This window comes from Gymnogyps californianus, chromosome 3 (assembly GCF_018139145.2).
Source record: "Gymnogyps californianus isolate 813 chromosome 3, ASM1813914v2, whole genome shotgun sequence".
In the NCBI taxonomy this organism is placed as follows: Eukaryota; Metazoa; Chordata; class Aves; order Accipitriformes; family Cathartidae; genus Gymnogyps; species Gymnogyps californianus.
In genome coordinates, this window is record NC_059473.1 from 14733063 (window position 1) to 14745684 (window position 12622).

Sequence of the window (12622 nt, forward strand, 5' to 3'; positions counted from 1 at the left end):
TGCTGGTTTATCTGCGGGGCCAGGGAAATAATGGTCCATTACCTAACTCAGCATGTGCCCTCTCTGGCCATGCTGCATAGTTAAAACCTTTAATTAAAGGCAGGCATTGACTGCTTGCTCTAACTTGGCACCCACGCAGGTCACAGGGTTGGGAGCACAAGGTTTTCTGATGCAAAGAGATCCACCGGAGCGAAGCTTTCTGATTTTGAGAAAAACAAACTGGCCTGGTTTCTGCTGGTGCTTTTAGCCTATGTTTCAGTCAACTCTGAGCTCACCCAAGTGGGTAATCATCCTCATAAACAGCTCCTCCTTGCCTAGGTGTCTGCAGTATCGGTCTCTGTCCAAAGTCCAGGTTGAGATAAGGAAACCAGAGTGACACAGCGGGAGTGGTGCTGCCTGACAAACAGAGGGAACTCCCAGCCAAGATCCAGCTGATAACTAGTGCCTCCAGACTGCAGGCACCTTCGAAGAGATATCCAGCCCAGGTGACACCGTGGTGGACTTCTGCCTGGGATTTCGTTCCTTGGTTAGAAAATGGAGGAGGAGACCCTGCAAAGGGGCAAGGATGTCGGACCTGGAAGGTAGGAGGGCACTTCCCACAACATGAAAGCCCTTGGGTCAGGGACTTGGGTACAAAAAGTGCCTTAGTCCCAGGACTTTGGGGCATGAGAGGTCTGAGGTGGCACTTCAGGCCTGGGTTAGGTGTGGTCCTGCAGCTTAAGCTGATCTAAGAGGCTTTGGCTGCTTTTAGGACCCTCACAGCAAGTCCTGAGGTATTATACTGGCCTCTGTGGAAGAGTACTCCTGCACTCAAGGGCTGGCAGTAACTCTTAACCTTCAGAGCTATAATGCTTCAGGCTTGTCCACATCATGGAGTTAGTGAGCCAAACTTCACCACCTCCCAAGGTTGGTTGTCCTCTGCGGTTGGAGGGGATGAAAAGCACAGGAAGATGTTTCCTCCTGTGACTGTTTCAAATCTTTTCAGTTAAGGTTTCTCCCAAATCACCCAGACCTTCTGAAAGGGCAAGGCAGGAAGGGAGAGACAACAGGAGGAATGCTTCCCATAGCTTGGCCAGTTGCTGGGGAGAGAAATTACTTTCTAAGAGGACTATACGAAGAAGAAAAAAGTGAAGGGGTTCAGGTGATGGACACAGCTCAGAGCCATGCAAGCTCAGCAGGACTGCAGCCCAGGTAGTGCAGCTTGGCTGCAGCAAGAGCAGAGCTGCTAGAAACCTTTTCAAGTCCATGTGCAGGCAAGAGTTTCCCAAAAGCCGTTTTTGTCCATTCCACTGGGGAGAAGATGGGGATGGGAGATGGAATTCAGGCCTGAGCATGAGCAGCAGATGGTATAAATGTAATTTAGCTGCTCCAACAAAGGTGAACTTGAGTGTCTAAGCTGTAGATTGATAAGCCCAGGCTGAAAGGTAACTCCAGCTGTGGCTGAAATCAGCAGAAGGATCCAGCGTTCCCATCCAAAATCACCCCAGCTGGGTGATTGCTTGATCTTTATCAATAAAGTACCTGCCTGCAGCACCCTGGTGCCCTGCTGATGATCCTACCTGCCCTGAGTCACAGGCTGACAAGTAACAAGACAACAGCATGGCTTGCCTGGAGGAAAGGAGATAACCCTCAGCAAAGCCCGTGCCACCCAACAGGTGGGCATGTTGTGAAACCCCACCAGCTCCTAGGAGAGCTGAGTGGCCAGTCCTCAGCCCTGCATGCTGGTGGGCGAGACTTGGGTTTCTCCTAGCCCCTTGGGATGTCCTTCCCCTTCTGCCAAGGTGCTGAGGGAAATAAAAATCCCAGCAGTACCACTCCAGGTATCAAAAATTAAGCTAAATGTCTTTCCCCAAAGAGATATGTTTTTTTCAGCTTTGCTTAACAAGATCAGCCCCTCTCTTCCTGAAACAGCCAGCTCAGCAACATGTCCTGGAAGGGCACCATGTCCCCCCACTCTGGGGACACTGAATCTGCTCTTGTGCAGCTTTTGGAGCCCCATCAGAGCCCACCTGCCCTGTAGTGTGCTTGGGACACCGGCCGCCCTCCTTGCATTGGCTGTTTTGGGGGCTTTGTTACTGCTCGTGTGTTAACGCCTGGGTATCATTTGCTCTGTTTTGCACAAGAGCTCACAATAAAGGAAATCGTTGTTGCAAAAGCAAAAAAACTGAAAAACCAAAGGATTGCATCACTTCACTGCATCTGCTGCTCTGGGGCTCTTCCTACCGATGGCTCTCTGGGGGTGATGGCCACCCTGATACGCTCAACAGCTCACTCCAGCCTATGACTTGGGTGGGTTTTTTTTGCAATCCTGGTAAAATCCAGGCGTTCCCTCACTTTTGGGGATCTTAAAAACCAAAAGGTGACAGGCCAGCCATGCTGCTCCGCGGCAAGAGGCAATGCTGACAGCATTGAGGTCGCTGTCAGTCCTTGGTTCATGAGGGCCTCCCCATGCGCCACAAAGTCCAGAAAGAGAAACCGAAGGCTAATCATGGCTGCGGGGCAAAGGTCTGCTTACCGAGTTTGTCCCTCCATTGTGGGGAGACGGACCTGCCAGAGCCCAGGGCCCTTGCAGGATCTACTGCCTATGTGCATGCAGCAGCCCTCATAGAACACGGCTGGGAGGAGGGGTGGGGTGGGGTAGCAGCAGGGCTTGTAATGAGTGTGTGGGGTCTCAGCTGCCATGCAAGGGGCTGGGGCCACCACCCCACAGGGAGACGCAGCCCACAAGCCTGGGGTGTAAGCTCCATCACCTCCCATCCTGCAAGGAACTGCAGGCAAGAGCAGGCAGTGAGCGATGGAAGGGTGTCACCAAGCCACCCACCAAATCGGGGGGGGGGGGCGTGTAGTGGCCCTCCTTGCACCTCATGCAATAGCCATTGACGGGCTCAGCACTGATGTGTGCCCTGACTGGCATGCAGCAGCCCTTGCTCAGCCTCAGTCAGCAAAGCCCCAGCAAGCACCAGATAAAAAGGTGCCTTCAGACAAGGATGGGAGGCAGGTTTGGGGTTGGGGGGGGGGGGGCTTTTAGCTTGCCATTTCCTCAGCCAGAATTCAGCAGGACCCCCTTTTCCTGCCTGGTCAAAGATGGGTCACACACCCCCTCCCCCATCCAAGTGTGATTCGCACATCCCTTCTCCACCACGGCCCCAAAAGCCACAGTGCTGGGGGCTGGGGGACAGAACACATGTCCACCCAGTCCCACCTGCATGGAGTCGCTGGTGTCTAACATAGATGTTGAGCTGCCTTCCCCGGGAACAAAATGGAGGCAGGTCTGTCCCTCATCCCCCTTCCCAGCCTTGGCTCTTCACACACGCTGGAGGGACCAAGCCCTTCGGGGGCCTTTCCCCCCCACCCCACCCCCGAAATCCCGCTGATGTCAGCGCCAGGCTCAGCAGCTTTATTGTGGGGAGACAGGCAGCGAGCCGTCACGTGGCCTCTGCCATTTCCTAAGAAACCAGCTTGGGGGAAAAAAAAAAAGAAAAGAAAAAGAGGAAAAAGGGTGGGGGGATTAAAAAGGAAAGCCACAAGAAGGGGAGAGCAGAGGGCTGGAGAACCCGGCAGCGACCGAGGACCACCACCACGCGGCACCCGCAGGGACAAAATTACAGGGGCGCGCTGAGGTTTAAGCGAGCAGGAGGAACGGTCCCCGCTGGGCTGGCGTGGCTCACCCCGCCGTGCCCGGTCCCCACGCTCGGCCTGACCCCGCGGCGGGGCAGCAGCCGGCCCCGCCGCGACACCCTGCCCCGGCTGCCACCGGGCCCCCCGCCCACACCGCGCGTGCGGCGCGCCCGCTGCCGGGCCCCGCGCCGGGCGCTCCGTGTGCGCCCCCTGCGCGAAAACACACGTAGCTGGAAGGAGAAGTTTCTCGCCTTTGCTTATATTGGGGAAAAAAGACAGGGGACAGCTTTTGCAGCATAGCGTGCAAGGGGGAGAATAAAGGATCTGCTCCTGGACAAAGCAGGGACCTTCTTCAGTGACTCCAAAGACCTGCCTGGCCTGCAAACTTAAAAAAAAAGAAACAAAAACAACAAAAAAACCTCCCCCACAAACCAGAAAAATAAAGCAAGGACAAGCTCTTTTCACTACGTTGTTTTAATTGCATCGACACCCAGAAATACACAAAAGGATACGTGCCAAGAGCCACCCATCAAAGAGAGGCTTTCTTCCATGGCGGGTCTTACTTTCACACTTCTTTCACGCCAAAAAAAAAAAAAAAAGAAAAAAATAATAATTGCACCGGTTGATGTACAACAGTCTTCCCTTTTCACACATTCGTGGGTTCTGCCATAACAGGAGGGTGAAGGCCCGACGCCTGCCCCGACGTGGCCGGAGCAGCTCCCCGGGGAAAGGAACGGTTGTACAAAACTGTATGAAGATTTTCTTACAAATGTACACCTGCAGTGTTTACTGGTTGGGGTTTTTTGGTTTTTTTGTATAGTTTTTTTTTAAAGTTTCAAAACTAGGTTTTGGGCCACTAATGGCTTGTATCTTTTATCTACAGTAAATTCAGCATATATTTTTATTTTTAGGAATGTGTAAGGCATTTTGGTAAGTTGAACGGTAAGGTCTAGGTCACAGACTCATCAAACTGAAGTCCCTTCCTTCGAACTGTCCTCTTCTCCCTGGAGAAAGAAAACAGAGGTGGGTTACTCAACTGGGTCTCAACCTTATTCTCATGGCAGCTCAAGCATCAAAGCATTTCACAGATGGGCCCAGTTCTGCCTTCTGAGCAGGGAGAATCACGACCACCATCTCGTGTGGTCCCAGGGCTTCCCAAAAGCCACCCAGATGGCTTCTGGCAGCAAGTGCCACCTTGCCTCTGGTTTTAAACCACTGCCTGACACGCGCTTCCCCGTGGCCTCCGCCGGCGTCAAGGGGAGGGATGGCCGTGGCCACCACAAGTACCGTTTCCTGAAGCTGTTCTTTCAACTTCTTCACCGTTTCTCTCTCTTTGGCCAGTTGGTCCTGGGTAACCTTCAGTAGCTCCTGTAGTTTGGTTGCTGCCTGGCCCAGGTCCTTTGTTAATTTTTTTTCTTTTTCAAGTCTTTCCTACATGGGAGTCAAAAGAACGCATCTGCCTGAGCCTCCCTTTGCCATCTGGTGACCTTGTCCCCTCCAAAACACCTCAGGTCACCTCGGGTCTGCACCGAGCTGCCTCGGTGGCCACAAGCCAGAGGAACACCCAGCTCCCTCCTTGCTGGACGGGCCAGGCGTCACCCCACCAGCTACAGCTCACTCTGGCTCCCCAGAGATGCCACGGGCTGAGACAACCTCATGGGAGCAGAACGGTTTCCCAGTATGTGAAAAGCCCAGCCTGTGAGAGCGTTTGCTCAGAGCATCGCCTTATCTTGGCCAACACGGATGAAGTGGCTGTGACTTGCACCCTGCCACCCTTCAGCCATGTTGGAGCTCACAGCCAGCCCCGGGCAGGGAGCTACGGGCAGGGGAACCATCTACCTTGCCCCACCATCCCCAAGAATGATAAATCATGCCCTTAGTCCTGCTCAGACATGGCTTTTGCTGTCTTGGCTGAACACCAAGAGAGCAGGGCAGCCAAATCACCTTGAGATGCTGGGCCTCCTCCGTGTCTGAAGCTGCTGCATTTTCAGCCAGTCTCAGCTTTTCCAGCTCTGCTTGCAAACTGCACGCTGAGCTCTGGGCCTGGAAGGGGGACACATACTCAAAAAGCACATGAGCTAACAACAGCAGGCACCTCCCACATCCTGCCCCGTACATACAGCCCCTGGTCCCCATTGTGTCTGCCTCTGGTGAAGAGTTAGGTTATACAGCTGCTGTTGGATGGTTGGATGCTAAACGCAATGCATTGCTGTTGCTGATCCAGCTTCCACCAGGAAGATGGCATTTCTCACCAGAAGCAGCATGAAACCCAGCTGAAGCCCTTAACCCTCAAGGGAAAGAGCTGGCAAAAAACATGGGGGGACTGGGAGAGGGGCAATTTGAGGGGCCGGCAATGCCATGCGGCTTTAGCAGAGCTGCTGCGAGAAGTTCTTCAGATGTGTGAGGGAATGTGGCGATGTCTGAGATGCAGAGGGATGGGGAAAAACCTTCAAATTAATTCTTCGAATTAATTCTTGGGCTTCATTAGCAGCCAAGAACCCATAAAGGCTTTGCAAACCCTTGCATCCTTGCCCGCACCTACCTCCTCCAGGTCCAGCGCCAGCTTTTGCCGCAGCACTTGCTCCTTCTCCACCAGCGTTTCATTTTGCTCCAGCTGGGTTTTCAACTGTGTTGAGAAAAGGGGAAAAACACCCAGAAATAAAATTTTAAAAAAGACCCAAGAGATGAGCTAGCAGGGACATCGCCAAGAAAGCTGGGCTAGACAGAAGAAATGAAAACTGAAGCTTTCCCCAGGGCACTGAAGGGCAATAGGTACTGGCATCCCCTCTCCGCACAAAAGCCGGGAGGATGCCGATGGCAAGCCCAGGGCTTGGCTTTTCATTGCCAAATTTTGCCCGCTCCTCAGGCAGTGCCAGCTGGGACTTGGGATGAGAGGCACCCCATAGTGGAGGATGTGCCTGGCAGGTCCCCATGTCCGGGAGAAGGCTCCACGCTTAATGGGGATTAAAGGAGAGAGACAGAGCCCGGCTTGTGGCAGCATCGCCACTGGCGAGAGGCGTTAGTCGGCAAGGGAACAGCCACTGCTAATGCCCTCAGCCCGGCTCCAGCAAGATTCACGGAGCCTCTGTAATCCTAATCCCCACCGGCTGGGAAGGGATCCTGGTGCAGCTCTGTCGGGATGTCCCCTTCCGCCAACGAGACCCAAGCCCCAAACCCAACAGGGCATCATCGCGTGGCAATGTTAGCCCAAGGGCTTGCAGCATCCCCTGCCTGCCTCCCCCAAAACGCTGCCAGCCTAACGCTGTGATGGAGGGCTCCCAATGAGAACAGCCTGGTGAAAGCCAGCTGGTGATGTGTTCCCAGTGGGAACAGGACGCATGGTTGAAGGGATGGGTGGCTGGCTTCCCCCCAACACACAGGATGGGAGACAACACAGTCACGACAGCCCTGAGCAAAGCCACGTGCAGTTCTCCATGCGGTTAGAAATGGTGAGACAGGACAAGGGACATGGTTAAGGGTCAGTGCCTCCACAGGCAGCGGTCTCACCACCCTAACCTCAAGGGGCGCAGGCTCGCTTGGGTCAGCTTGTAACCCCACTACTTCTCCATCCTGTACGTGGCTCTTCATCTCACTCAACTGCTGCCTGACCTGGAAGGAGGACCAGCAAGCCTGGCTCAGTTACACATGCCCACACCGCAGCCATTACAAGACCCACAAGGACCTATAGATAAAGTTTGCCGGCTTTTTTGCTTGCACATGAGCTGAAATGTTTGGAAAACCACCTCAGTTTCTGCTAGATGCAGCACAGTGGTACCTAACCTGGGCAGCTTGAGGCACGACAGCTCCTAGGGGTGCAGAGCACACGCTCACACCTTGTCCGCTCTCTTTTGATCACTCGGCACCCTTTAAAGCCACTGCTGAGGGTTTGCACTAACGTATAGTTGAGGTGTTAAATAAAGCAATCGAGGCAGGGTGGCAGGTCCCATTTTGCCACGGACCACAACTGGGATGGCTGGGGAGGCAGTTACTTGAACACGCCCCCTCCCCGATTAAAACCCCCCCACTCCATCTACTAGAGCTCCATCCTGCATCGCAGCAGCACTGGCAGTCAAGCTGCAAGCTAACAGTGTGCCTTGGCCAGTAGAAAAGGAAGGTCGCTGGATGAACACAAATGTGTTCCACACTTACAACCGCCTGCCCATCTAATGAGATTAAGGCTAATGATGACCCTGCGCCATGTTCCCTCGAGAGCAAGGGGCTGCATTGGCTCTCTGAGCGAGCTGGACGGTAGCGGCTGCAAGGCTGGGAGGAGTCACGGCACCCAAGGGAAACCATACTCCCGGCTCGCTCCACTCTGAGCGGCTCTGCAAGCCGGTGGTGCTGCCGAGGATTTTAAAAACAATCTCCTGAGCCTCTCACAATCAAAGTATGGATTTAAAAACAAAAGCCCTCATTGTTTTGGCAGGTCTGTTAGCTCTCCTGGCCCTATATCCCAGTCCTCTCCCCCACTTACCTGCAGAAACCTAGCCCCATCCTTCAGCTCCCTGAGCGACCCCTACACACGGGCTGCACAGCCTCAGTCCTCCCATCCAGAGGTGGGCAGATGGATGCTTAAGGCACCCAAACCCTTGCCCAGGGTGGTGTTGGGGTAACCAGTGTCCAGTGGTGGGGCGGCTGGGTTTTTCTGCTACACACCAGCTTGCGCAAGCCTTGCTGCTCTCCCTTCCCTCCCACCCCCATCACGGGAGGAAAGGCAGGTGAATAAAAATCTCCTCCTGGGTCTCAAACATCCCCTCTGAAAGCCGGATCAGCCTGGTGCCCCGCAGCACCGGGTCTCCCCATGCACTGGCTGTGCCTTCCTCCCCTCCCCGAACCTGCAGGGAGGATGCCGGCCCCCCAGCTGGGTTTGCAAACCAGCCCCAGGCAGAGCAGCGAGGCCCCAGCAGGGCATCTCCAGGGGTCCCCCCTTACCAGGGCCAGCTCCTTGCCCTGCTTCTGCGTTTCCGTCTTCGCTGCTTCCAGCTGCTCCTGGGACTCTGACAAGAGCTGCCTCAACTATCAAGGAGGAACAGAAAGAAAAAAAAAAAGCCCATTTATGCACTTGGTTTTGGAGCCCTTTGGCCAAAGGAAGCATTTTTATGATGCAACATTTCTCAAAGAGGCCATGATGGCATCACGTGCTAACCTGCCTGCTGATGCCTGCTCAGAGACAGAGATGGCCACGAGGCAGCTCCATCTCACCTGAGCCACAGAAATCCCACAGGCCACCAAGGAGCAGGGGACAGCATCTCCCTGTCCCATCACCTTGCCAGTGGATCTCCTGACTTTAGCTGTCTACAACCCAGACCGGAGCAAACACCTCCATGTGTTTTCTCCTGCTTTGCAAAGCTGCAGATCCCTGGGGCACTCCCCAAATCCCCGAAACACGGATGGGTGGTGAGTCAGGCTTAGAAGAAAGAAGCATTTAAGAAGGCAACGGCCACCACACTTACTACTTCAACTTCTTTTGTGTAGTTTTGGCGTTCGGAGCTGGCTGTCTCCAAGTGATTTTCCAGTTGCGTTTCCAGAAGAGAGGTGTATTCCTTTAGCTGGATTAAAAGGGAAGAAAGCAGGAGGGGGTTGATTGTTTGAGGTCCAACACATCCCAAACATCCCATGGTCCAAGCCTGCCCTCCCCAGGGCAAGTCAGGAGATGGGTCCCGACTCAGCCCAAGCACAGCACGCATCCGTCTGGCACCTGCGCGGGGACCTTCTCCCGTACCCAAAAAACCTTACCTGATCTGTGCTCTGCAGATCTGCTTTCAACTTCTCCACCATGTCTTCAAGGGATTTCAGCTGGAGTTGCGACTAAGCCAGAAAGGATCAGAGAAGGTCAGTGAATGGCATCTCACGTGGACACTGAGCATCTTTCATTCAACCAAAAACTGGCCAGTGTTTCACTCCCACCTCTCCCACTGCATCCTGTACCCAAGTGTGGAAGAGACCTGACAACAAAGCGGAGCTCTACAGCCTGCAGGGCAGGAGCTCCTCTTCCTAGGGAGGACGAGTCCAACAAGCCCAGGCTGTAAATCGTGGAGCAAGGTAACAGCTTTTGCCTGCAGGACTTCAGCTGGCTGCAGTCAGCTTTCAACACCCCAGAAACTGGCATCAGACTCAGTGCAAGTTTCCTACTGAAAGTGCCTTTGGTTTGGAAGCAGCAAGGTAGAATTTCCAATGAGGTGTCGTGGGCTTTGCTATTAAGAGAAGCCAAGCTATCAGAAAAAGTATGGGTTTGCATTTAAACCTGGACTGATTTTTGAAGAGGACTCCACGGTTGCTGAATTTTTTGGAAAGGTGGAATTCACCTCTTCTCCACAGAGAGGCAGGACTGCTCTGGGACCTGCCCTAGCCACCAGACGTTCATCCCATCACACACACTCTGCTGCCAGCGCACCACCAGCAGCCACGTCATCCCCATGCAATCCTACACCAGCCCTCAGCAGCGCTGGCGCTGCAGGAGCCAGCAACGGGCTGAGAAATCAAAGATCTCTTGTACAAGAGCTCCCCCACCTCCCTGCAGCCCCAGTTAACTTCAAAACCCCATGTGATGGATGGGGAGCAGCCAGACCGTGGAAAGTAGCTTCATCTCAGTTCTGTGTTCAAGAGGGAGGAGATAACTTAAGTCCGCTCTGCAGAAAAGGCACGGCCAGCCAAGTTCTCCTAGACTCCAGCTAAGTCACGAGAGCTCACAAAACACACTCCCCACCAAACTCCTGGGCAACGACGACTCTCTGGCAGCTGCCGGCTGGCTTTTTAACTAGGAAGAGCAGTACCCAGAGCTAGACAGACAGCTGGACCCAAAACTGTGTGCAGTACGTGGCTTGGACCTCAGCTCATTTCTGAAGGCTCAACGAACGCCAAGGTCAACCCAGGTTTTGAGAGCAATCCAAGTTCTTCTGAAAATGGGAGTCCAAGAGCCCTGCACGTGCTCTCCTCCTGTCAAGCCAGCGCCCACCAGGAAGGCTCAGCCCGATTTCCAAGCATCGGAGCTTGGATTACTAAAGCAGTGATGTGGTTTCCCAACTACCATGCCTGAACTGGGGAGCTGCAACCATTCCTCCAGCTCCACTGGCAAGGTCTAGGCACACATCTGGCGGGGAGGTGGGATCCAGGAGGACAGAGGCTTAGCTCCTATGTGAGGTGGGCTTCTTGTCTGCTGGTTTGGTGACAGGAGGGGTGGATTTCGGGAGAAGAGAAAGTCCCCATGTCTCAGAGTTCAAGGCAGGCGGGAACAGTTAGGGTCACCATCAGATTTATAGCCAACAGCCCCTCTGTTCCTGTAAGTCCAGCTCCACGAACCTTTGCACACAAGCGACAAACCCAGGTGTGCCCCAAACACGCACCTTTTGGAGTTCCTCTTCAGATGCCATAAGCTTTGCTTTCCACACCTGCTCCTCCTCCTCCACGCTCTTCTGCAGGTCTCGCAGCATTCCCTCCTGTTGGCAAAGCCTCAGCTGGGCCCAAACCTCCTCCAGCCCTCCCAAGCTGAGCAGTGGCTGGAAGCCCTGGCATACCCAACGCCTCTCCAAGGATTTGGGCCAAAGAATGGGTAACAGAATTAGGTGCCCCCGGTGGGACTAGTGGCTCCCAGTTCCTAGGCTGGCTCAACCACCCTGCTCATCAGAGCCCTTGCTGTGCCACATCCCACCACCACCAGGAAGGTTTCCAACACAATTAGGCTGAAGAAGAACTCTAGAAATTCAGGTTTCTCTACTTCCCCTGTCTCACTGGCAAATAATCTTCTACATGGCAGCCCCCTGACATACTGTGGGATGCCCACCACGAGCCCATGGGCAGCCTGGGCTGCCAGGAGACCTCTCACACTGTATTTCTAGTGGAAGACCAACGGCAGCACCAAAGGCTGCAACTTACCGTCTCTGCAAGGATAGCTCTGTACTGCTCACATTCTGCTTGTAAAGTGCTTTGCGCTTCCTCTGCCTCTTTTAATTTAAGTGCTGAATCCTGAAAGGAGAGGGAAGGGATGGAGAGAGAGGTGAGGAAAAGAAACAAGTGACCCTCAGGCACTCCCTCGTCCCTCCACTTTCCAGCCCCTTCACTTACTGGGGCCTCTGTTGTAATCGTGTGCTGCTTTAGCACATCCACGGTCTTCTCCTTAAACTCTTGTAGCCAGGTGTCATAATCCTGAGTTTGAAAAAAGAGGACAAGGAAGAAAAAGGACACTTAGATGTCTGTCCTTCCCGCACGGCAGAGGCTCTGCAGGGGTCTGAGAAATCCCATGCCCACCTGCTGCGAGGACACGGTCACTCCGGGGAGGGCCGAGAGCAGCGTCTGCTTGGTTCGCATCTGGAGCACGTCCAGCTGTTGGGCCAGCTCTTCCTGTAAGAGGGACAAAGCGGCATGGGATGGAGGTCCTGGGTGCCTGCCAGCCAGGCTCCCAATACTGGTCCTGCTTTTCTGTGCCTACAGGGGTGAGCTGGCACAGGGAAACCAGCCAACAGAGAAAACTGCTGCTGCTGAGAACCACGAAAATGTCCCTCCTGGGTCACCCATCTTCCCAGTTCCCAGACCACAACCTGTACCGTGGATACACGGCCCTGAAGACAAACTTTGGAGAAGCTGGCAGGAGGGTTGGGTCAGCACTGCTCCTAAGAGGCAGCAGACAACCCAAGGCAAACACCTCTGGTGGCTTGGTTAGGCTGAATGTTTCCCCTATAACACGGGCATCACTGTTAGAGAGAAATGCTGGGCTCACCTTTGCTTTTGTAGCAGCAAGTAGTTTTTCCTCGCACGCCTTCTCCACCGTGGTCAATGCTTCCATTGTTTTCCAGTTCTTCTCGCGAAGGTCCTGCCGAGACCACACACAGAGGGCAATAAGCCACACATCACGCCAAAGGCTACCAAGCTGCTTGTTGGCACTGCGGAGGATTTCAAAGCCTCTGCTGAGGAAAACAGGCAGCAGCTTGTCGCTTTTGTCAAAGGTCTTCTATCCCACTGCCCACGTGCGCCCCTTTCCCCTCCATCCTTGCAGTGGCCCAATGCACCG

The 12622-nt window shown here is 54.1% G+C and overlaps 1 protein-coding gene across 3 annotated transcripts in view; it reads right to left on the reverse strand.

The window, feature by feature from the left end:
- Positions 1 to 12622, reverse strand: part of RRBP1 (ribosome binding protein 1) — a 550780-nt gene that overhangs the window by 520280 nt on the left and 17878 nt on the right. For 2 of the 3 annotated variants that reach the window (XM_050893121.1, XM_050893120.1), the window contains exons 12-24: positions 12332 to 12424; positions 11863 to 11955; positions 11680 to 11760; positions 11491 to 11580; positions 10962 to 11054; positions 9355 to 9426; positions 9072 to 9167; positions 8551 to 8634; positions 7135 to 7227; positions 6161 to 6244; positions 5563 to 5661; positions 4906 to 5049; positions 4077 to 4622 (exon numbers count right to left, since the gene is read on the reverse strand). In XM_050893121.1, coding sequence (XP_050749078.1) covers positions 4584 to 4622; positions 4906 to 5049; positions 5563 to 5661; positions 6161 to 6244; positions 7135 to 7227; positions 8551 to 8634; positions 9072 to 9167; positions 9355 to 9426; positions 10962 to 11054; positions 11491 to 11580; positions 11680 to 11760; positions 11863 to 11955; positions 12332 to 12424 — 1161 coding nt within the window. In that variant the 3' untranslated portion in view covers positions 4077 to 4583. Of the gene's footprint in view, positions 1 to 4076; positions 4623 to 4905; positions 5050 to 5562; positions 5662 to 6160; positions 6245 to 7134; positions 7228 to 8550; positions 8635 to 9071; positions 9168 to 9354; positions 9427 to 10961; positions 11055 to 11490; positions 11581 to 11679; positions 11761 to 11862; positions 11956 to 12331; positions 12425 to 12622 lie in introns of those variants that run through there. The other variant, XR_007766150.1, reaches the window with a different exon arrangement.